General features: G+C 35.9%; 1 protein-coding gene across 1 annotated transcript in view; it reads left to right on the top strand.

Moving 5' to 3' along the window:
* The window catches only part of ghra (growth hormone receptor a), an 84,863-nt gene extending 58,049 nt beyond the window's left edge, over positions 1–26,814 (top strand). Inside the window, exons 3-9 of the mRNA XM_056463413.1 lie at positions 5,742–5,877; positions 7,848–8,017; positions 11,621–11,799; positions 15,567–15,720; positions 15,832–15,922; positions 18,155–18,224; positions 21,316–26,814. Coding sequence (XP_056319388.1) covers positions 5,742–5,877; positions 7,848–8,017; positions 11,621–11,799; positions 15,567–15,720; positions 15,832–15,922; positions 18,155–18,224; positions 21,316–22,149 — 1,634 coding nt within the window. The 3' untranslated portion in view covers positions 22,150–26,814. The remainder of the gene's footprint in view (positions 1–5,741; positions 5,878–7,847; positions 8,018–11,620; positions 11,800–15,566; positions 15,721–15,831; positions 15,923–18,154; positions 18,225–21,315) is intronic.

Below are 26,814 nucleotides of genomic sequence, written 5' to 3' on the forward strand. Positions count from 1 at the left end.
CCAAAAAGATAAATTCTGTCTATATATATATAAAAAAAAAAAAATATATATATATATATATATATATATATATATATATATATATATATATATATATATATATATATATATATATATATATATATATATATATATTTTTTTTTTTTTTTTTTTATTTTTTTTTATTTTATTTTATTTTATTTTTTTTTTAAATGTTGGAAACTTCCATAGTGTTTGTGTTTCATACTATGGAAGTCAATGTTTACAAATGTTAAGCTTTCTTTAATCTTTTGTGATCAACTGAAGAATGAAACTCATGCTTCACCTAAAAGTTTAAAGAAGTTGGACATACATTTGCTGTGATATACTGATAATGAACATCCAGTCATTGTTTATCATGCTGAGAGTAACATACAAAATATGTAAACAGTTACTGCACTCTAAGAAAACAGAAGAAAAATATAGTGGCGAGAAAACGGCAGTAAATAAACCATATGATCTGTGCAATTTGGGAAGATTTGCAGAACCTCTAAATTCGCCAGCATGATGTGAACAGATCAGGTCATTATTGTCAAACTACAACAATGTAGGGCTGCACGATTAATTAAAAAAGCATCACGATCTCGATTCGACCTTATACACAATCTTAATTCAGCTTTTCTACGATTCAGCTAATTATATTTTCAAGGTCTGGAGAGAAACGCAAAGGTGTTCGGACAAGTCTTCACATTGTTTTATATACGTTGCTCAGCAACATGGACACCTCCAAATGGTGTTAAAAGTGTCACATACTGTATTTATAAGGTATAATTCACTCAAAAATGTCATTTCTGTCTTAATGTAATGACGTATACGCAACCACGAAGTCACGCATGAGCTAACGCACTGTTTGTTTACTTCTGAGAGGGCGTGCATGTGCCCGCCAATATAATTAAGAATATTACAATAGAATACTGCATAGGCTGTGAATAACAGGTAGCCACACGGGAAGTAGGGCTGCACGATTAATCGAAAAAAGATCACAATCTTGATTCGACCCTACACACGATCTTAATTCAGCTTTTCTACAATTCATTATATTTTCAAGGTCAGGAGAGAAGCAAGGCAGTCACACAAGTCTTCACAGCAACATTGACACCTTCAAATGGTGTTAAAAGTGGCACATACTGTATTTATAAGGTATAACCCACCCAAAAATGACAATTCTGTCTTCATGTAATGATGTATTCGCGGCTGCGAAATCACTCGTGAGCTGACCGCGAGCTGTTTGTTTACTTCTGGGAACGCGCGCGTGCACGCTAATGATGCCTTCATTAGTGAACCGAACCTGCATAGGCTGTGAAAACAGGTAATGGAGTTGTAAATAACATTCAGTTTGTTGCACAGGGCGATCGTTTCAGGGCCGTGCTGGAGGTTTGATTTGCATGTATGTGTTTTTCTCACAGTGACAGCATCCATGAGTCGCACTCAGAAGTGAAATTGAAACCTGTGCGCACATCATTTAAATGATCATATCGCATTTTAGATTTATGATTAAGACAAGCATTTGATATGTTTTTTTTTTCTTTCATAGCGAACACAAAGTGTTGTGCGTGAAAATAAATGTTTACGGTGTTCAGTATAACAACCCTAGCCTATCTATAATGTTGAATATAATGCAAGAAGGAATCTGATAATGACAAAATTCAAATTTTACCAGTGAAAACAAGTAGTCTAATAATGTTGTCAATGGCAGATGACAAGCACATGTCCTAAACATAATAAATCAACTTTATAATTATAAATAGTTGTATTCTGATGTCATCATTTTACTGTGAATTAACAAACCGGACATGTTGAAAGTCGTGAGAAAATCGCGATCTTGATTTTAAGCAAAAAAAAACGTGATTCACATTTTTGCCAGAATCGTGCAGCCCTAACGGGAAGTATGATTTATTTGCATATATTTTTTGTTTTACAAAGTGATGGCAGCCATGAGCGCACTCGGCAGTGAAAGTGAAATCAGCATGCACATCATTTAAATGATCATATCGCATTTTAGAATAATGATTACAAGCATTTGATATGTTTTTTCTAGCTAACACAGTATTGTGCATGAATATAAATGGTTACTGTGTTATATAATGCAGGAGGAAATCTAATAATGACAAATGTCTCATTTTACTAGTGAAAAAAATGGTCTAATAATGTTGTCAATGACACATGACAAGCATATGACTGAAACATAATAATTCAACTTTTGATTTATAAATAGTTGTATTCTGATGCATCACTTTACTGTGAATTAATAACCAGGACATATTTAATGTCTGTTCAAGTTCCAAGTCTACTGTATACAAAATGCAGCATTTTAACCAACAGTAGACTTGCACATAGGCCTAATTTTGTTATTGTTGTTTTATCATATGTTTGAGAAATAACAATAGCCTACTCATATTAACCTTTATTTTACATCTACAGAATCGGGAGAAAATCGTGATCTTGATTTTAAGCAAAAAAAAAAAAAAACCTGGTTCTCATTTTAGCCAGAATCATGCAGACTTACAACAATGGTTTTATTTTAAAGTACTGTACATTACATAACAATATAGACTAATTAAATATGAAACATCAACATTAAACATGATGAAATATCATAGTCTAATCCCTTTTTTTTATAATACATTAGTTTGGCATCAAAAGATGCAAATTATTGTTGCTATTTTTTAAAATAAGCATTTTCTTGAACATTTTAAGCATTATAAATTATTCTAAATCCTTGTGGCTCTCATAGGCAGCCTAAGAAGTTAGAGAATGGCTGTTTTCTTAATTAAAACCTTTTGAGTATTGAATATTCATATTTAGCATTATAGACCCTTTGATATGATTGTTAAGCACTTTGGGTGATCAGTAATGCTGAGTAAATGTGCTATATAAATGCATTCATTCATTATAAAGAGATTTTCAAATATCTCCGTTTATAAAATCATTAGAAAAATATGACTTTTAACGTGTGGGTTTCTCTTTTAATGTGTATGTTGTTGCATGCGTGTGAACTCGCACTGAAAATCACTTCTCCACATGCTCAGTCCTGCCCAGTGTGGCTGTGGGTGTAGTTTTGTTGCGCTCAGCAGCTGTGAGACGGGGGGAAATTCATCTTGTTGTCACCACAAGCGGACTGGACCACGGAGAATGGGAAAAATAGGGGTGTGGGGGATCCTCAGCAGAAACGTTTCTTCAGAGTAAATTAGATTTTTTTAACGGTCCTCTCTATTCCCAAATCCACCATAAATTGAAGCTTTTACAGGCACAATTTAGAAAGGGATCGAATGAAAACAGGGTGTCATAGAAAATCTTGATACCTCGCGGATTTGGTGCCATGTGTTAGCTGTGCTGATTTATACTGCAGTTAGGCAAGGAGCGAAGAAATAGAGGAGGAGAAATCAATTGCACCCTCCAAGACTTATTTATGGCTGCGCAAAAAGCAGAGGACGGCAGAGGACTGCTGGTAAACTTGGCACCAGAGGAGCTCAAATGCAGAGGACGGAGCTGACAATGTGCTAAAAGATAACATACAACCTGGATTCTGAAGAAGTTGTAAAATGCGATAATAAATGAGAATTGTTTGGTTAATGCTCTTTAAAGTCTGCATGAAATCAGAAATTACTGTTTATTTTGCTTGAACACATTAACAGTTTTAAAGTAAACAATTGATTTAGTGAACGGTAAATTCATTGAAAAAAACAATTTGTTTTGGTAATTTTTAACTAAAATTTCAGCATTTGCTTCTGCTCTGAAATGGCATTCCTTCTCTGATGATGTCAGTTTGAGGGTTTAGGCGAGATATGCATAGCCACACCCCTCCAAACACTAGTTTGCTGCGATAACAGGAGGAGCCTAAAATAAAACCCCGCCCCTACTCAGTATTCTGTTTCAATTGGAAATGCATGACTCTGAAATAAAAATTAGCAGCAACTTCTGGCTTGAGCAGACTTTAACCTTTATTTCATTGACAACAGTACAAAGAATAAATAATTTACATTTTTTTGACTAATCAAATAAATTGTATTCTATAAATGTAATCAAGTTTCTATTCAATGGCTTTTACACACTTTAAAATTTTGGGACAGATCTGACATGATACTAGACTGTGCCTTCTCAGCTGTCTGATTCCCTTTTTCATGATGAGCCATATATATTCAATAGGAGTCAGACCTAGGCCCTGTTTACACTAATATGTTTTCATTTTAAAATGCATAAGTTTTGCTACGGTTACGCCGTCCGTCCGTCCACACTACCACGCTATCCACACTAAAAGAGGCTGTGTTGGTTGGGGGAAAACTGAGACATCTGAAAAGGGAGGCATGGTTGCAGACATTTGCCCCTCTAATTGCGGCTTTTTCCTCAGTAATAAGTGCACAAATTTCAGTCTTGCATTCTTTCCTTAAGTTCAGAATTCGCAAGTTTGATATGGAAAACAAGCTCCCGAGGACACATTGGGGTAAATGTTCAAAAGGAAAAGGAAACATGAAATAAGGAACTGCCTATTTTCATTTTGATATTAACAACTTAACAAACACCAAAAATGTTGAGGCGTCGTGTAGCTACATATTTATATGACCGTAAATTTCACTGTATGCATATTTATAACAAAATGGAGACTATAAAAGAACTGCCTTTTTTCATTTTCTTTAAAAAATACAAAACACACCCTCTTTTTTCAAAAAATAGTCTAATGGAGATGTTTTCAAAACCTCAAATTCTGAGTCAGTAGCTTTGATTTCATCCAAAGATGCAAATTAAATTTATGCGCAAAACTTGAATATCTTATAAAAGACATGCAAATACTGCAGCGTTTCCATCCAACGATTCAAAGAGAACAAAATCGTCACGTCCTGATTAACTGGAGCCAAATATCAAAAGTAAAAACAGAATTTGCTGCAGTAGGAGAAGCCTTTGAAGGCGTGGGATTGACTATTGACTATTCCTTCTGGTTTGTCCATTGACACACTTTTTTATCATCACATGATCTCTTATGATGAAATCACGTGACTTTTTTAATGTGCATACTGTCATTTGGTCAGTAAAATTGTTTCCATCGTAGTTTATGGTGTTTCTTTCTTATTGAATAAAAAGTTTACCCTACTCAGTTATGCGCATTTGGCGTTTCCATCTTTTTTATGCGCATATCTAAAATGTGCATAAAAGTAGGTGGACGGACACATAGCTAATTCCAATAGTACCTTTGCACATTTGCTTTGCTACCCTTCTATGACATAATAGACGTGTGGTTTGTGCATCTGTCCCTCATGAATTTCTGTATGGATCCTTTGATCTTTAAATCTGAGCTCTTAATGATTGTTTTTCCTTCTCTGGAGGCTCTGAATCTTATCACAATTGTGTATGTTGTAGTTTTAAAACCTCATTTTGTGGTGACTTTATTTGACAACTTTCTTATGACACAAAATGTTTACCCATGATCAAGGTTTGCTTGCAAAGACAAAGATGGTCCTTTCATACCCAAAACTGAGCACCTCACATTTAGTCAGTCCATCTGCTTATTGTGGATTGTTTTAAAAATGATTAAATTGGATATTCTATAATCTGTTCACTTACATTTTGCTGTGTACAAATCACTTTTTTCACTGCATCTTTCAAAACATACCAATTATGGCTTTACAAACAGTACAGACAATTTTATTGATGTGTTATACTATTCTCTAATGGTTTATACCCAATTTTATACTGTTTGACATGATGTTCCATGCTCCCTTCTCTTTCAGAGTCTGATGCAATGAAAGAACCTCATTTTACAAGCTGTCGCTCCACCGAGCTGGTGACTTTCCGTTGCTGGTGGAGCGCTGGAACCTTCCAGAACCTCTCTGAGCCTGGAGCCCTCAGGTTCTTCTATCAGACAAAGTGAGATAAACATCAAAACAACAGGTTTCATAAAGACACCTATAGATAGAGGTGCAGATGCTGCAGATTCTTAATATTTAAATATGTGTTTGTTTTTTTGGTGGACCGTCAACATCACTTAAAGTTTATTAGAGTATATTGTAGGCTGCAAATGATTATAAGTCGCACCGATCAACATTGTTGAGAAGAAACAAAAAAAACCTGTGTAAATTGTATAATATCATTCAGAAATAATGTACATATATCTCTAAATAATAAGTAATAAAATGAACCAAAATTAAGCCTAAAGTTTATCTAAATTGAAACTGAAACTAGTGGAGTGTGGGAAATGCCCTGTGCAAAATGTAAATGTCTGTCTCATTTGATACAAATCCAAGTACATGAATGTTTTGCTTCATTTACATTAATTACATTATGTAAGCTGACTTGGAATATAAGCCACAGCACGTTTCAGATCATAAAATGCGATATATTATTATAAAATGTGGTATTTCATCACTTTTAATCAGCTTTTTTTGTTGTACCATTCTTTAGCTGTCACTTGTAATCAGATATTTGTGCTTCTTAATAGTCTTGTGATGTGTAAAAAGAATTCCTCAAAGTATAAAGAACATGTTTTGACTCCGTATGTGGTCATAAATGCTACATGCGTGAAAACTATAATAATACATGTAAAATAATCATTAAAGGGCACATAGTTTACCTCTTTTTTTATGATTTAATATTAATATAATGGTTCTTCTGAGTGTGCCAGTTTAGGTTCAGTTTAAAACACAATTCAGATTTTTTTTATTATAATGTGTTAAAAAGTGTCATGTTGGGGCGTGTCCACAGTTCGCTGATTTAGGGGTGTGTTCCTTCACATGTAGACTAGTTTCGGCTTTCCGCCCAACGTAACAAGGGGGCGGAGCCATGAGCTCACCCGCTCTGTGTTTGGGCAGACTGAGAGAAGGAGCAGGAGTGAGAGGATCAGCAATCAGTCGTACATATACGACTTGGACACAGACCAAGCAGAGAGTACAAAATCATTTGTATCTTTGTATAGTTTTACAGCCAACTGTGTGCTAGTTTCAAGTACCGAGCTTGTACACCGAGACTAATAACCACGCACACTGAATTAACTTTGACTGAGGCACGGGATGCGTCGCTCGAAGCCGCGACACGGCACACCAGACACTCTCTGTGGCGCGGCAGAAACATGAAGTGTCCCGAATCGTCATGCCGTTGTGTGTACCCTGATAGAAACCTATGTTTAGAATTCTAAAACGCATGGCACAGCATCAGGTACAGCAGCACCTAGTTAAGATCACAGGGAGCTTCTGTGATCGCGAGAAATGCAAACGGCTGAAGTATAAGGTAGACTCAATGAGAAGTACACATGTTTGCAAACCTACCTAAAGATACAACCAATAATTCCGATTAAAGCAATAATGTGGAGAATATTGCTCTTGTGTTGAGCCCAATGAGCCTTGCATCTAAAAATAGAGCTAGGGTGTTCCTTTAGTGATATCGCTTCGACTCACGCTGAAAATGACGGACGTGAATCAACAAACTGAGGATATGATGACGCGCCTGTCAATCAATATTGGTGGGCGGGGGGACTACACTCCTACGTAAAGTTGCGGTCGATCTGAAAACCGCTCCAATTGGTCCACCGTTTTTTATGTTGTTAAATTGAAAAAAAAAGCACTGGGTGTGCTTATATCACCTCAATATGACGATCTATACACCATACATGCACGTATGTCTGTCCAAACAGCTTGAAAAGTAGATTTTTTTACCATAGATGGCCTTTAAAATCTGTTTAAAATTGTGGTGTAGAATACACACTGCATTATTTCAGTGTAGATTATTGTCATTTCATATTTTTATTGTCTTTTCTAAATAGATTGTCAGCTTTATGTACTGCAGTGTAAGGGATTGTCATGTATATTTCTAATACTTTGGTTTTATTATGGATTGGTGTCCAGAGCCCTGTCCAGTGAGTGGTATGAGTGCCCTGACTACACGCATACTGTGGAAAACGAGTGCTACTTCAACAAGACCTTCACACGAATCTGGACCTCCTACTGCATCCAGCTGCGCTCGGTTCCTCAGAACACAACCTATGATGAGGCCTGCTTCACAGTGGAGAACATAGGTGAGTTCTGTCAATCTGCTCATTAGCCATGTTTGCTCTGTCAGGCCTAAAGCCAGTCTGCTAGTGCTTGCCAGGAGCAGTCTCTTTTCCACAGTAACTTCTAGGGCTTGGTCGAGTCTCTGATTGTTTTTTGCCCTCTGACCAATCTTAGACCAAAGCAAGCTACCAGTGGCTCGAGGAGTAGGAGGAGACCCCCTTTTTTTGATGAGCACTTGTATGGAGATTATAAGGCTTCAATATATAGTTTTAATGGGTACATCGACTTTTTTTACAAGAGATAAACCAGAGACTCTGAAAAAGGATGAGCCTTTCTAGTGTACATATTTCAAATGGAAACCACATTGCATGAAAGAGGGGATGGATACAAAATGCCGTGATGATCGTGTGAGGATTCCAAATAGTGTTGGAGACCAATCACCCTGAGTCACAATAAAATTTGGCCAATGAATTTTGTATGCAAAGCCACTCCTGTGTAAATATGATGACTCATAATATAATGTGAGATTTCTATTGAAAACATTGCAACCACTATACCAAATATTAAGTTTTGGGGCAATTCTGACATGTCCAGGCATGTGCAGGCAAAGCGCCACCAAAAGCGTAACCGGAGGCCTGTATTACAAGTTCAGTAATCAGAATAATTATGGGGTATGCAGGTTACCTAGCTTATGAGGGATTGTTACAGATTTCCTATCTTACAAGAGATTATAAAGTTTATTTTAAATCAGTTTGTTGGGAAAGCATTCCTAGTCCAAATAAAAAGGGCGCTGCGAAGACCACAGACTTGTTGGGAAAATAATGTTGATATATATATATATATATATATATATATATATATATATATATATATATATATATATATATATATATATATATAGACCGTACAGTCTAGCTAGCTGACAATGAACTCACACTAGGCCAGAGGTGGGTAAAGTACCCAAAATCCAAACAAATTACTTGCAGAAATTTTTGATTTTTACTCAAGTAAAAGTAACAATCTTAAAAGTTATTATGTTAAAAATAATGTTTAAATGTTATCATTTTTAATGGTTAACATTGTGAATGACTAATATGTACTGGGGTAATCAGTTATTCCATTAAACAGCAGTATTTGGTTATCCCATAGTTTGGAAAGTTTACCAAAAGGGAAAATGTTGCATTGAAAAAGTACCATGGTGTGTTACGGTGAAGGGACCTTGACTGCTATTTCTATTTCTTCATGCTGGACAATCTGACTCAGCAATGCGATTCAGTTTACCATTCTCCTTAATCTGGAGGTGACTAGAAAGCGTTGTCGAATCAGATTGCCAGAGGAACTCCAGCTAGGGATTGCCAGATGACAAATTTACTAGAAGAGTGAGCAGAATAAACAGATACATCTCTAGTTTAGGGAGGATGGTGAATTGTATAGCGGAGTCGGATTGACCAAATGTGTCAGCAAGACAAGCTGGACAACATTAGCAAGGCTGACAGACTCTGTGCAAGCCGAACTAAAAGGACAGATTGCTGATGCACCGGTGATAGGGCAGTATGACAAAATAAAAATGCCTATCCTAGGAAGCGAGATTAGGGGCAGTAAGTGGTGTGTTAGCCTTACCCGACTGCTTGGACCCTGCTGGGGAGCTCATGGTGTGAAAGGATGTACTCTAACTAGTCTTCAATGCAACCTACTGGCCATTGGTGAAAAACTGTAAGGGCCACGAGTGTGGAAGCATTACATTAGTCACTTCTAAACTTCCACTTTCAACTGAGTCTGGTTTCTCTCGAGGTTTTTTTCTTCTTCACTTTCATCAATTGGTGAAGATTTGTTTCTTACCACTGGCTTTCTTGGTTTGGGACTTGCACATCGATGGATTTGCTCTTCAGCATTAGGACTTTCAACAATAAAAATTAAGCCACCCTGAACTGAACTAAATTGAACTTTAAAGATAAAACTGGACTGACACAGTTTCAATTTACTAGAACTTCTTGTTAAGCTGCTTTGACGTAATCTACATTGTAAAAGCGCTATAGAAATAAACATGAATTGAATTGAATAAATTCTGAAGTATGAGTCCCACAGGCTAAAGAAACTGCTCTTTTATTGACAACATGGGACTCTATCAGGTCCTGTACTGCAGAGAATACCTAAATATATACGGGAGTGGCTTCGCATGAAGATTCCGCTCAGTAATATTTCATTGACCCATTTCCATGCTAGTCAGAGTGATTGGTCTCTTAAACCCGGTTCAGATTACTCTATTATGTCCCTATTTTGGAACAGTTTGCTTGACGTAGAGTGTCATGGTGATTTATAAACGATATTTGGGCATTGGGAGACAAGATTCAATAGTTTCATCTTGTGGAGCGTGTCATAAACACTCATTATGTTCTCATTCAATATAATATCCTAGGCTGCATCTGAAATTGCATACTTCCATACTATATAGTATGCTAAAAACAGTATGCGAGTCGAGTAGTATGTCCGAATTCATCGTATTCGAAAAACACCTATGGAAGAGGTACCAAGATGACCTGCTACTTCCGGCAAGATTCTGAAGTGTGCATTCGATGCACGCTACGCTATGCAATGATGCCACGTGAGATAATTCATGAATGGGAGTGAAGCGACACAACTGACGTGGGTCATTACAAAATGGCGGATGTAGTTCTGAGTTCCATTTCAAGAGTTCCCACTTAGATATGCTTGGCGTTTAAAGCAGGTTTGGCATGCTGTCCCGGGAGAGAACCCTGAGCTCTGAGGTATTTGAGCCCAGGGCTCCCGCCCAGTCAATAAGCATATCAGGAGATCTGAGATCAGGTAGGTCTCGAGAGCTCCCCCTTTAGAAAGGGGAGGAAAAGGAGGAGATGGGGTGGAAGGGGGATTCTTCCAAACGAAGATAGAGCAGTAGGAAGAAAATGATCCATTTATAGTAAACTAGGATCACTCTGATTGGATTATTACTGATTACAGATGAGCGGCCAGTCATGCTCAATCATATCACGTGCTCCTCTCGAAATTAGTTTATGAAACTTTACTTAAACTTCTCAAATTCATACTGTATAGAACGTACTTTTATAATGGGCGATAGTAAATTCAAATGCATTACCTACTGAGTAGTAGGTGATTTCGGACAGAGCCCAGGTAATTTTTGTGAGTGTATCTTTGAAATGTCTGTCTTTGCTTATAGCCGTTAACTGTAAACCTGTAGCCAAACGCGCTACTTGCTAGCACAAAATTAATCCACAATTTTTGTTTAGGGATTTCACACACACGCATATACAGTATATTGGGGACTAACTAACATCAGTGAGAAACACTTGATAGACAATTACAGAGACATTTGTGATGTAATGCGCTGGCTTCGTGATGACAGAATAATGGCAGTGGTAGATGCCACATGATGATGGATCGCAAAGCAATGTGTAGTCTGGCATATTAGTTTAATTTATGGTTCTATCTGACACAGTGATTGTTCTACCGACAATAAACATCGTGTAATCCATAGAGACTTTGAACTGTGTTTACCTGCATTATTAAGTGGAGCATAATTTAATTGTTTGACTGTACATATGTTAATAAGTATGCTTAAGCTTACCCCGCTGTGTGTTTTGACCTCACAGTGTATCCTGATCCACCAGTTGGGCTGAATTGGACTCTGCTGAATGTGAGTCGTTCAGGGTTGCACTTTGATGTCCTTGTGCGTTGGACCCCTCCTCCTTCAGCTGATGTGAAGACAGGCTGGATGAGTCTGGTGTACCAGCTCCAGTACCGGGTCAAGAACACCACCTACTGGGAGATGGTATGTTTCTAGCACCACTCACTGAAGAGAGAAACAAAGAGGTTAAAGATAGCTAATACTGAAGGTCTAGGAATAATTGATGATTACACACTTGTTTATTTTGTGGTGGTGCAACCACAACATGAATTGGAGTATTTAATTCAGCATTCATGAGTGAAATGACCAACACATGCACCAGATTCAGAGGTCTCCTAGACAATTTCTTAAAGGGATAGCACAAAAGTGTAAACGTTTCTTTCTTCCGTTGAACACAAAACAAGATACTGTGAAGAATTTTGAGAAAAAAGCAGCCATTGACATCCAAATTAGGAATAATTAATTCAATAGAAGTCAATGACTGTTTTTTTTTTTCAGTGTTTTTCAGCATACACTCAACGGCCACTTTATTAGGTACACCTTACTAGTACCGGGTTGGACCCACTTTGGCCTTCAGAACTGCCTAAATCCTTTGTGGCATAGATTCAACAAGGTACTGGAAATATTCCTCAGAGATTTTGCTCCATTTTGACAAGATAGCATCATGCAGTTGCTGCAGATTTGCCAGCTGCAAATCCATGATGCGAATCTCCCATTCCACCACATCCCAAAGGGGCTCTATTGGATTGAAATCAGATGGATGTATAGGCCGTTTGAGTACAGTGAACTCAATTAAAAACAATCATGTCATGTTCAAGAAAATCTGAGTCTGAGATGATTTGTGCTTTGACATGGTGCACGTTATCCTGCTGGAAGTAGCCATCAGAAGATGGGTACACTGTGGTCATAAAGGCATGGACATGGTCAGCAACAATACTCTGGTAGGCTGTGGTGTTAACACGTTGCTCAATTTGTACTAATGGGCTAAAAGTGTGCCAAGAAAATATCCCCCACACCATTACACCACCACCACCAGTCTGAACCACTGATACAAGGCAGGATGATCCATTCTTTCATGTTGTTGATGGCAAATTCTGACCCTACAATCCAAATGTCGCAGCAGAAATTGAGACTCCTCAGACCAGAAAACATTTTTTCCAAAGTTTTATTGTCCAATTTTGGTGAGACTGTGCGAGTTGTAGCCTCAGTTTCCTGTTCTTCTTCTGCTGCTGTAGCCTATCTGCCTCAAGGTTTGACTTGTTGTATTGTTGCCTTTTTTCCTCTTGTTTTATAACATTACCTTGATAGCTTCAGCAAACAGCCTTAAGCATGCTAATTGTTGTGCTTCATAAGACTTTAATTTACCTTTGTGAGCCAGGGGTAGTAATTTCGTTTCGCCTGTATTTTATTTATTTTTTTGATTCTAAAAGTGTTAGTATCTGTAAGGTCAAGTAACAGTTTTAAACTAAAAGAATCTTCCTCAAAGTTCCCGTGAAATGCTTTAATATGTGCATTTTTTATTCAATGTTTGATGTAATCTCAACTGAAAAAATAAAGAGAGGATGGGACAACTTAGCTTCTCCCCTTTAAAAAAAAAGCCAATAACATTTAGTTTTTATCACAGATTGGCCAGTGAGAGTGGTTAAGCTCAAACGCATGAAATGAAAATCAAATGAGAACCATCTTGATGGGGCAGGGCATGTCAGATGCTAGAGAGCATTTGATTGGTCAAGATTTGATGAAAAATTGAAGTATGAGCTAACGTGAAACAAAAACATTGACCCATTTAGGCGGAAGTGACAAACTACAAGCTTTGGATGTTTATATCAATTGTATATAATGCAAATTTTGTTACTGTTTTTGAGCACATTAGCTAATAAACATTCTTAAAACTTGCCATCTACATCTCAGATAGCCTGAGGGTGAATAAATGATGTTCATTTTTGGGTGAACTATACCTTTCAACGTGATAATTTTTTTTTCAGCCAATCAGAATCAAGCTAAAATAACATAATCCTAAAGAAATCATCCTGCAAAGTGAAGCTGTGGAGTTCACCAGACCATCACACACTCCATGTTTTAATCATCTTGTCTCTATGTGGACTCCAGACATTGCGGCAGAGGAAATTAGCTATACCAGCCTATTTACTGTATTCTGGGGAAAACTATTTTGTTTTGGAGATGCGTTATAAGCCAGTTTTCATTCTAAAATGATCGTGCGTGCTCTGTAATTCAGGCTTGGTTCGGGAAGATTGGCAGGATTTTGAGGAGGTCTTTTGGGTTTGTACTCCCGAACAGCCACGTTCCCCCGTCCTGCCAAGCGGTCCTGCCCAAAATGAGCAGACTCACCAAAACCACAGAGAGCCACGTGTTAAATCACTGCCGTATGCTGGCAGGCCTCAATAGATCCAGTGATTCACTGTTATAGTTGTTCCTGTAGGCTTTACAGCAGTACATGAGCTTTTTTTTTTGCTATCCTCAAGAGATTTCACAGTTATAAACTTTAAGGATGATTTTAGTGAGGATCTTGACAGTTGTTCTTTTTTGTGGGTTAAGATACGGTGTTAAAGCTGGAGCAGTACAAAAAAAAGTAATGTTAATGCTTCAAAAATTGATGGTTTCTTCTAAGAGCAGGAGTCGTAACATTTCAAAGTGGAAAAATAATGTGTTTTTCCCAGTGCTGTTGGGTTGCAATAAATGGCTTGAGTGAAACTAAACATTCTCTATAGGGAGAATACATTTTACACATAATTAACTGTTTTTGGATAAATATACACAAAAGAAAAGCTAAGTTTCAACAATGAAGAGGAAAAAGGAGGAAGAAATGTGATCCAAGAGATGTGCCAAATAAAAGAAATCGATCAAATTCAAAATAAATCTAGTTATTTGAGTGTATTCGATTTTTAGATGCCACAGATACAGGCTTCACTTTAAAAGGGACCCAGTCTAAAATGCAAAAGCCTTCTGTATAGTTTATTGTTTTCTTTATTGTTTATTGCTGGTTTAGATGTATTTTTGTTGTTACAGTTTGTAAATTGTTTCTTTGTAGACTGCAGACATTGATGTTAATTAAAATGATGATTAAATGTAAGTAGTATATATGAATGGGGCAAAAAAATTATTTGGAAACATTTCTAAAACATTTCTTAGGGTATATTATACGTTTTCCCTACTCGGTATAACACTTAGTTTATTGATTGATTTGCTTATGTACATTTTATTTAATGAATATATAACCATGTAAATAAAATAACATGATAAATAACCTTTATTAATTAAATAAATTTAATTACTTTATAAATTAAAAAAATGCACATCAATCTCCCAATTTCCCACTCAATATAACACTCTGTTTATTGACTCATTTATTTTTGTGCATTTTATTTAATTTGTATTTATTTACATGGTTATTTATTCAATAAATAAAATGCACATAAACAAATCAATCAATAAACTTGAAAATGAATACCCTACTTAATATTACAGTAAGTTTATTGATTGCTTGATTTATGTGCATTTTATTCAATTTTTATTTATTTACATGGTTAATTTGATCAAATTCAAACTGTTAATGTCAATCAAATATTTTTTTCTTTATTGCTTTAATTTTTAAAATGATAACAATAATCTTATTTTATTTTATTTACCCTACCTAATATTTTAATATGTTTTCCCATGTCATCGACCTATGAGCCACTGCAGTCTATTTTGCCATAGAGTTTGTTGATCTGCCTACTAAATTAGTGCATTAAATCTGTTTACGACGTAAACACATTAAACTGACAGGCCTGGAGAAAAATGCCGTTCTTCTGACATGTCCATTCGTCTCTCTGAGTAAATGTAATGGCTCACAAATGCCAGTTTATTGCTCGATCTTTTCTTATTTACGCTTTCATCCTCTTTTACCACAGCAGGAGCTGGAAAGCGGCACACAGCAGTCCATCTACGGTCTGCACACCGATAAAGAGTATGAAGTGCGGGTACGCTGTAAGATGTCAGCCTTCAACAACTTTGGCGAATTCAGCAACAGCGTATTTGTGCAAGTGGCACAGATACCAAGCAAAGGTAGGTCAGCGCCAAACAACTTGACTTGCAAGTCAGCAAAGTGAAAGCAGATGTGCAGCATCAATCAGTTCAGCACTCCAGTTTCAGACTTGTTTTTTTTTTTTGTAACAGAATCAACGTTTCCGATGGCGCTGGTGTTGAGTTTTATACTGATTGGGGTTGTGATTCTTCTGATCTTCATTGTCATCTCCCAGCAGCAGAGGTAAGGGAGTTTTATTATTATTATTATTATTATTATTATTATTATTATTATTATTATTATTATTATTATTATTATTGTATATGTATCTTTCAAAGAAAAATATAATATCAATAATAGTACAATTATATTTCAATCAATTCAGGGTTATTGAAATATTTCAGTGCTTCCCACACATAGAGTTTACTTGGGCGGGCCGCCCAGGTATAATAACGGCCACCCTAGTATATTTAGTGACACTTTTTTTTGTATTATTATCATGCTTTTACACTTTTTTTGTATCTGCTTAATGTAACTAAACCTCCACGATCGGTTACGAAGTGGAAAATCTTCTTTAGTTTACCCATTTTGTATTGCGTGAGAATGGTCACCACAGACAGTCTTTCCTGCTCTGCAGACCCACAGAGATGCTTTTTTTGCGTCCGGCCGACATTTCTAAATCAACTAAAATGATCGGGATTTAATGTTTAATCTGAACTACTCAGAAAAAATTTACAAAATACTAAGAGAGGACGAAATTAAATTGGCTGCAAAATATTTGTACAGCATTAGAAATGGTTAATCAACTTATTTACCTTATTTAAATAATCTACACGTTTTACATGAAGAGAAGCAGATTTTACCTGTCAGTGGGTGCACATGGCTTTGGAATAGCATAAAAAAACAAAGAAATTGTGGATTTCTTTTTTAAATTTAACAGCCTTTTTGTAACTTTAAATCATTGAAAAGAAACAGTTTATAACAGTTTATTAATAAATAAAATTATTGTTAAAAATCTATTTGTTTTGTTTGTCGCATATCGTTAACTAGTCATGTGGTGTGGGTAATAGGTCTGTTTAAACCCGTCTACCACCGCAAGTACAGTTGAAGTCAGAATTATTAGCCCCCCTTTTCATTTTTTTTTTCTTTTTTAAATATTTCCACAAATTTTCACAGTATGTCTGAAAATATTTTTTTCTTCTGGAGAAAGTCTTATTTGTTTTATTTTGGCTAGAATAAAAGCAGTTTTTAATTTTTTATGAACCATTTTAAGGTCAAAACTATTAGCCCCTTTAAGCTAATTTTTTAGACTGTCTACAGAACAAAAAATCGTTATACAATAACTTGCCTAATTGCCCTAACCTGCCTAGTTAACCTTATTATCCTAGTTAAGCCTTTAAATGTCACTTTAAGCTGTATAGAAGTGTCTTGAAAAATATCTAGTAAAATATTATTTACTGTAATCATGGCAAAGATAAAATAAATCAGTTATTGTTTATTGTTTAGAAATGTGTTGCTTCTCTCCGTTAAACAGAAATTGGGGAAAAAAATAAACAGGGGGGCTAATGATTCAGGGGGCTAATAATTCTGACTTCAACTGTATACTTCACAACTGTGGGAAGCACTGTATTTAATAATATATGAATATTTAAATGTGGTATTGATGATAATAATAGTAATAGTAAAATAAAAATTATAACAATAATATGAATGAATATGTCTTTATTATTGTAAATGTATCTTTACAGAGAAATGTAACAGTTAATATTATAATGCTAATACTGTATTTCAATATTTAATCAAATCAATATATTGTAATTTCAATATTTATACTATTTTAATATTTCACAGTATGATGATGAAAACAATACTAATAATAACAATATGGTTATTTATATATTTTTATATATATATATATATATATATATATATATATATATATATATATATATATATATATATATATATATATATATAATTCTTTAATATTTATCTTAGTATTGATTGTAATAATAATTTACTAAAATAAGAATAAATAAATAATAATAATATAAATAAAAATATTCATCTTCATTTTAATGAGGCTTCATTTGATATAATTTCTAATTTATTGTGATCTACTTTCAAATTTTTGTGCTATGCTTATTGGTATACTTTCATCACAAAATCAAAAAGAAGACATTGTATTACATTAGTTTAACTTATTTATTAGTAATATTCTAATTAATACAAATCAGATTTTAGGTTAAGATTTTTGGATTAGAAATTAGATTCAAATGATTTTAGAAAGTAGATTTAGAAAGTAGACAGTGAAAATCATGCATCTTTATTTAATCCTATTTTTGTAGAAATTAGCTACATTAACACTATGAAAATGAAGATTTCTGATTATAAGTTAGATTCATGTAATTTTGGAATATGAACTTTCTATGTATTTCAACGTTCTATGTATTTTTATTTTATTTGTTTCCACAGGTTGATGGTAATCTTTTTACCACCTATCCCTGCACCTAAAATTAAAGGCATCGACCCAGAGCTGCTGAAGGTAATTTTACAAAACATTTTGTATAAAATGCCATCATTTTGTTAATGTTTTATAACAAATAATTATACTTGTACTGTTATAGCAACTGCAAGTATTCTGATAATGTGTAATATAGTAAATAGAGGCTGTAAAACATAATGCCTGGTGTTTTTAATATAAATATAATATAAGAAAAGATTTCACTTTGTTTGTTTGTAAGTAAATGACAAAAGCATTACATCAGTTGCCAACAAAACAAATGGTGGAGAGGTGAATACATTATGTACATTATGAAGGGTCTTGCATAAGTAAAACTGTAGCATTATAAAATTAGAGTGAAAAGGACTGCACCTGTGAGCAACAGTGGAGTGGATCGCTGTAGAGCGAGATTGTTTTGGAAAGGTCATAATTGTTGACATATTGTGGGTGTTCTTTCGTAATTTTCCACCTCCAGAAAGCGCAGGGACTCGTTAATTAAACAGCCCTCGTACTACATTTTTAGACTGCAGTGGAAGCATTAAGTAAACAATTAAACCCAAAGAGCAATCCAGTACAAACACACCTATGCACACTGTTTTGGGATTTTCACATGCAGAAATACTGTTAAAAGGATCTTTTTTTTTTTTTCATTTCTAATAATATTGGTAGCACACTTGTCATTTGTTCCTTTCTTAAAGGGATAGTTCACACCAAAATTTACATTTGAGTAAATGATTACAGAATGTGTACGTTTGTGTGAACTTTTCCTTTAATGCATTTTTTTTACATTGTTACAATACTTCAAGCTGTAGCTTTAAAGTCTGCTTGAAATAAAAAATGACCGTGTTTATTTTGCTAGCTCACGTTTTTATTCTTAAGGTGAATAATTAATCCACGCAACTTAATCAGCTGAAAAAAAAATTGTTTGTTTTTTTAATCTTCAATGAAAGTCTGAAAAATTGCTATATGTTTGGAGTGGTGGAGCAGAATTTGCTTCTGTTAACGTGAACCTGAGAGGTTCCATAGCTACTGCATATTAAAGGCCTAAAGGTGCGAATCCAAATGCAGATTTATTTACAATGATGGTAAATTAGGCAAGGGTCATCAACAGGAGCAATCAGGTACATATAGATAATCCAGAAGTCTTCGTTGATGAACAGACAAGTATTAAAATCCAGAGAAAGGTAAGATAAACTTGGAACAAGGCTAGGAGTAGATAACATAAAACACAAGAATTAAAGAACATGGCTAGATATAGAAATGAAAAGTCTACGTAAAGTTACAGGTTCATTTTAACTAACAAAAAAACAAACAAACAAACAACACTCAGCAATGTGTTCGCAAATGTGGTGTATAAATAGTCTGTGTAATGAGTCCTTGAGCTCCTTCAGTGTTTGCAATCAGACGAGATTAGGAACCGGTGTGTGTGCGCGGTGCATGCTGTGATTTGTAGTCTGTTGGGTGGCAGAGTTGTAGTTCTCTAGCAATCCACAGTAGCTAGATTGCATGGTGACCATAACAGGGCCGTTTACATGTTGAGTCTAAATGTGCGTGGAAATCGCTCCTTTGTCATTTCTCATTGCTGGGCAAACATCAACCGCTTTCTCAGAGGGTGACAAACTAACGAAACATTGACGCAGTTTTATTTATGAAGAAAATTAAAAAGCACTGCAGTGTTTGGGTGTTCTGTGTTTGTCTGAAGTAACTAGTCTACTGAAATGTCTATATTCCATTCAAAGTATGAAGCTGATTGGTCAGATCTTGTCACGTAACGCGCGGTGTGCTCACAGCATTCTGAAAAGTGGAGATGGCTTTTGCAAAAGATGCAATATGCAGACCCTCTAGTTTTTCGCGATTTTGCGATTGCTGAATCCAATGCAAAATCAACAAAAAGTTGCAAATTTTTGCGATCCTGCAAAATTCTTAGTTTAAACGCAAAATAATCACAAAAAAGTAAATAATCCCATAAAACATTCAATACCAAACCATATAATCAAATTATATTTATTTCAGTTTGCAATCAATTGTTTTTCATCACTTATAGATGTTACATACGCAGCGCACGTGATGTATTTGAGTGTCTCACGAAAAATGACATCTCACCTGCACCCTCACAATCGTTACAATATATGGAAGGTGGGGCGTGTTTTACAGCCTGTGCATTAAACAGACGCGGATGAAGCGCAAGTGATTTTCATGTGAAGCCAATGCAAAGATGGATTAGACATCCTATGGCACAAATGGAGCGAATAATATGGGCAAATTGGGCGTTTTGTGCGTTTGACGCACTTTAGACTACAGAAGAAAGTGGGAGCAAACATCTAACAAATGGAGCAATAGAACAGACAGGAAAGCAAGCAGCTTATAACGATGGAGATTGGTGCAAGGATGAAGGCCGCTGGACGTGACTGAATCAAAGGGCATTTTTTTACATGTATGGCTGGTATTATGCTGTGTGTCAAATCAATAAATAGTTTTGTTCAACTCTTTCCCTGCTGTTGATGAGAGAAAACGCTTCCCTGCCATTGACGAGTTTTTTGGCAATCCGTGTTTTAGGTGTATTACAGTAGAGGAAGTCCTATGTGTGAGGTACATGATGTACGTGATGAGGTACATTTTAGATCTGTTTTAGATCTTGACAAGAGACCAAAATAAATAAGTTTTTTTTTTATGATTTCTGTCTTTGTCATTGTGTCAGATTTCACACCTAACATAGTAGGCTACCAGATATGGTAAATAAGATATCATATAAATACATTTTTTAAATTGCAAAATTGTCAGCAAATTTCTGGGAAGTACAACCACAAAACCAGTCATTTTTATCACAAAAAATCTAATACAAAATAGTGAAAAACTATGGGATCTGGATATGTAAACAGCCCATAATAACCTCTCTTACTTTGCGCTTTAGGAAATGATGTACTAAAAAAAAGACCACCTCCTTCTCAATATTGCATTTCAGTTGGAAGTCCATCAACATACTAAAAAGTCGTAGCAACTTCTGGTTCACGTGGACTTTAAGTTTTGTTCTTCATAAATGCATGTTTAAAAAAGATGCCACGTGTCAACTACTGAAATCATATAGTGTTTATTCACCTGTCTAATAACAACATGTTTTCTTGTTCTCCAACAGAATGGAAAGCTTGACCAGCTTGATTCTTTACTGAGCAGTCATGATATGTATAAGCCAGACTTCTACCATGAGGACCCATGGGTGGAGTTCATCCAGCTGGACATCGACGATCCCACAGATAAGAATAGTTCTGATACCCAGCATCTGCTGGGCCTATCCCACTCGGGTTCCTCTCACAACCTTAATTTAAAAAACGACGACGATTCAGGTCGTGCTAGCTGCTATGACCCAGAAATCCCAGATCCTGAAGACTTGGCTTCCCTTCTTCCCAACCATTCTGAACAGGGAGAGCACCAGCACCCTGTGGTTTCCAGGAACAGCTCATCCAATCCTGACCTCGGCATCCAGCAGGAATCAGAAGTGGTGGACACGCCCATCCAAACACAACCCACTGTGCCCAGCTGGGTCAACATGGACTTTTATGCCCAAGTAAGTGATTTCACACCAGCAGGAGAAGTGATGCTCTCACCTGGACAACTGAACACCTCTCCAGAAAAGAAGAAGAAAGAAGAAGAGAACGAGAAGAAGATACAATTCCAGCTGGTTTCCGATGGAGCCTACACTTCAGAAACCACAGCCAGGCAGTTTTCCTCAGATGTCCCATCTAGTCCTGGCCCGGAACAGGAATACCAAGCATTCCCAACTCAAGTTGTTGAAGGGAACCTCTGGAATGGCGAGTACCTAGTGTCTGTCAATGATTCCCACACACCTTACCTGCTTCTAGAACCTCCTCCAGCCCCAGTACTGCCACCAATGTCAGACTACACTGTAGCAGAGCCTCCCTCCAAATCCTCCTTCCTCGCTGCCTATGGCTTACCCGCACAACCCAGATAAGCACCAACCAACTCTCTGAGAAACCTGACCCCATGAGGGGACTATAAAAAGCTTTTCGATGGTCTTATTGTACCTTCTTACTGCTGGAAACCAAAGTTGCACGAACGGCGGGACAAGGGCCGAAAATTCCTTACCGTTTGGGAATTCTCCACATGGGCTTTCTCCGTTGTACGCTACAAAATGGACGAAGCTGAAATGTTTCCTTTCTATCAGCCTTTGCAGAAGCGCTACGCTAGTGCGCAGAGAGAGTTTAAACGTGTTATCGATTTACAATCTGAAACGTCAGCTGGTTACATGCAAAAAAAAACGCAATCACTACAGAAATACATGCTCGCTTGCTGTGTCAGAACTATTTCTAAAATGCGTTTAGCGTATTACAAAGATACAGATGTAGAGCTACAGTCAGTGGCATTGGGATGTTTACACGCAGGTTAAAGACGTATCCTTTTACTGCGATTCATCAACCCACATTCGCTCGTATGTGGAATATTACATATATTCCGTCGTATTAAATCAAGGTTCATGAAATATTTCCTTTTGCAGATGAAGAAGTCTCAAAGTTTTGTTTATTTACTCAAATATCAGCCTTGATTATTATTGGAGGAACTTTCCTCCCTAGGGAGCCTTTTGAGCGCTTTTTCCTGCACATTTTAACTTGTCATGAATGGAGAATCTAATTGGGATGTGGTGCAGTATTTTAGCATCACTAAATATGACTATAACATTCGAGATCACTACTATAAAAAGTTTATAATGATAACTGAACAAGCGGTTACCTTGCCTTGTTCAATTGAGCTCGTCTTTATTTGGATTAATGTGTCCAGGGGAAATGTAAACAAAGCGCTTCTAGAGTCTTTGCTGTGCAATGCAAACCGTATGGCAGGTTTTCTATGTTACCTTTGTACATGTAGCAGTTTTATATCAATGAAGACACTATATATCACATGCATTTACAATGGGAGTTACGTTATACAATAGCTGGGAAAGAAGTGCCATTTTCTTTTCTTTTTTTTGCCATCTAATGAACTATAATTCTTGCCAGGACTCAATGAAACACTGTATTCTTGTGCACCGTGGCTTCTACACAGGGACAAAGCTGCTTTAAACTAGAGTTATTTTATGAAATAATGCATTATAAGATATAATAACTGGAGATCTTTACTATTTTGTGATCGCGGACAGTTCTCAAGACACATTGGAAGCGGAGTTGTTGGATTTCTCACAGATGTTAATTCTATGCTGTTGAAACGTTTGTACAGCGAAAGTGTTGCATGTTAAGTTGTATAGATGAGTTTATTTCGAGCGCTTTTTGACTCTTACATGTTCTCTGTTTTTAGAGAAACACAATGGAGGGTAATGATGGTGAAGAGGGAGGCTTGGGACAACAAGCTTAATTAGTCCTGGGTTTGCCTGTGATGCTTGAATACCAGGTCCTACGTTGTTTTAGGTGTTAGCTGTAGTTACAGTGCCTTCTAAAGCATTTCTTTTTTTTTTTCTTTCTCTGTTTCCACCAGGTGTTAAGATGTTAAAGTGGAGAGCCTTATGTTACAGATTGTTACAACCTAATATCAACAGGTTCAAATGCGTGTTGTGACCACCAAACTTTTAAAAGCCTCCGATATATTCAGACTGTCTCACAAACTCTCTGTTTTTTTTTAATACTTAAAGAAACACTTTAATTTCTGGGGGCTTTTAGATTCATTTTAAAACTCCCCCAGAGTTGAACAGTCAAATTTTACCATTTTGGGATCCATTCAGCTGATCTCTTGGTATGGCAGGAATACCTTTAGCTTAGCTTAGCATAAATCATTGAATTGGATTGGACCATTAGCATCTCATTCAAAGATGACAAATAGTTTTGATAATTTTCCTATTTAAAGCTTGTGTATTTTCCTGAAAATCTTTCCTAATTTTTTCTAAGTCTTTCCAAATTTATGAGAGACAACTCAAAATTATTTACAGGCGCTATCTAATATCATTGCACCTTCTGAAGCCATGCAAGTTAATAAGCAAGTTGATTATTGCTGCTTATTACGCTGGAAAGCCAGATCAACTAGGAAAATGACAACTTTCCATTCCATTGGTCTAAGCACATGATGTAGTAGCTACAGAATGTGTCAAGCTTTAAACAAGAAAAAGATCAAAACTCTTTGGTGATTTTTAAGCGAGATGCTAATGGTCTAATCCAATTCCATGATTTATGCTAAGCTAAGCTAAAAGTGCCCCAGAGATCGGCTGAATGGATTTAAAAGTAGTAAAACTCTGTAAAATGAGCCTATTTAAAAGAAAGTGAAGTGTTCATTTACATATGCACGTGGCATCAGTGGCTAATGAGTATTTCAGCCTAAAAGACTATACTATCTATATTTAAACAGATTTGTCATGCTGATCTTAGTTTCGCCATTTAAAAAAATGATAGTGATCATGATTATTGAATAAAAGTTACAGAAGTAACTACTACAATTCAGTCTCAATGTATTTCACTAGCTTTTTGTAACAAACTGACCAAAATGTAAGCAAAATTTAATCTTTAGCTCCATTCAGACGGGGTCATGAGGTCAGTGGCTACGTTTCCATCCAAAGTTATAGGAAAATTTCCATGTGTCTAAGAGAACTAAATAGTCAATATAAAATAATACAAAATAGCAAACACCTTGTTATCTTGCTTTTGGAGGTGGATTCCTAATGTTAGAGAAAACAATCATATGAGTTTTGAGAGGTCATTTAACCAGATCATTTGGATCAGGGGTGCCTGAACTTCGTCCTGGAGGGCCGGTGTCCTGCAAAGTTTAGTTCCAAACTCAATCAGACACACCTGGGCTAGCTAATCAAGCACTTACTAGGCTTTCTGGAGACATCCGTGCAAGTGTGTTGAGGCAAGTTGGAGCTAAAATCTGCATGACACAGACCCCCCCAGGACCAAGATTGGGCACCCCGATTTGGATAATATTTTTGCAGATCAAATAATTTACTCAATAAATGTGTTTCCATATATTGGCAAACCTCATCACACTCACAAAAAAATCACAATTATTTACCTTAATTTGTGTGCAATTAGAGTGTAGACATTGCAACTGCATGGCTGACATTTAGTGTATTTGATTTTAAAAGCAAAACAATTAAAAAGTCATTCAGTGTGGTGTCAGAAATAGTTTTACCACCCAGAAAAGAAAAACAGTTGGAAACTTGGCTAGTGAGTTAAACTTTTGCTGCTTTGCATTGATAAATCTTCTCTGGCCTCGTTTGAAAAAAAAAAATTCATTGGCAAAACAGAAAATACTGTGCCTAAAATGAAACTCAATATTAAGTTCTTGTTTTCTGTTTATTTGAACCACTTTTAAAAATCAGTTACACATTTGTGATCACGCTCAACAGCATGTAACAATATCATTCATTTTCCTTCAGCTTAGTTTCTTTATTAATCAGGGGTTACCACAGCAGAATGAACCTCCAACTTATCCTGTAGCAATATCATATCTTAAAAATACAAAAAACCAATGCAGAAGTAGGTTTTATTTAGGAAAACTGAACGCATTCTATATAATTTCTTAAAATCTTTAAATTAAAAAAAACCTATGGAGATATACCGGTACTTTGCTTTTAAGATTTGAATCAAAGCCCATTCTATTACTTTATTCTAATAGTCTTCATCATGCAGCAATGTGTTATAAAATGTTGATTTTATTTGCTAGAAATAACTGCAAGATTCTTATAAAATAACAATCGCAGTACTGTTATAGACATTAAATGTCGCACACGCTTGCTTTCATGTGCGTTCATGTCCAGTTTTTTGCTAATTATGAAAATTCTGAGACAAAGGCAACATAAATTCAGTTCTCTGTTTGAAGTCCTTGTTCTCGTTCACTGAAATGAAAAGACTGAAAAGAACAATTTGTTCACCTTTTCAGTTCACTGACTCACTGATTCAGTCTTAGCAGTTCTGACAGCTCATCGGAGAGGAAGATTACCACTGAATAATGGCTTCAGAGAATATAGAGCAAATTTTGCTATCATCTGCACAGCTAGTCACTAGTTTTCAGTTTGTGTTCCCCAGAACAAAATGGCCGTCAGTAAATAATGAAAGAATGTTCAGTTTTTGGTGACTCGTAATGTACTATTTACAGATATCATCGTTGATGTTCTGCCAAATCTGTACAGATGCCTAACTTGTTTAGTGCAAATAAGTATGTAAAAGGTCTAAAATGGGCTGTTATCTTGTATGTTTACTTATCCTGAAGAGATCCACAGTTTAAATTAAAAATATTTAAATACACAATATATTGAAATGCTTTTTGGAGGGCACTGTATGTGTTTTCATAATACCAGCTCAGGCTAATGAATTGGATTGTCAGATTGAATGGTGTATTTTGTGTATTTCGTGTAGTTATATTATAATATGGGAGGACAAAGTGGCATGATTATGATGCTATGCTGCTGTTATTGTGCGAACACACAGTTAGACCTAAGACAAATGGGACCAAAAACTGTTAAACAATGAGCCAGAGAGGAGACGTGAAGCAGAAGCTTATGTTGGAGATATGATATATGTGGAGAAAACTAAAAGTATGGTACAGGAGAAAGTATTAAGTTTTTTCTTCTAGCTAGGAACTTCAGCTGGGAAATAGTTTACCTTTTATATTATAAAAAGGATTTTACAAAGGATTG

Source organism: Danio aesculapii, chromosome 8 (genome assembly GCF_903798145.1).
Source record: "Danio aesculapii chromosome 8, fDanAes4.1, whole genome shotgun sequence".
In the NCBI taxonomy this organism is placed as follows: domain Eukaryota; kingdom Metazoa; phylum Chordata; class Actinopteri; order Cypriniformes; family Danionidae; genus Danio; species Danio aesculapii.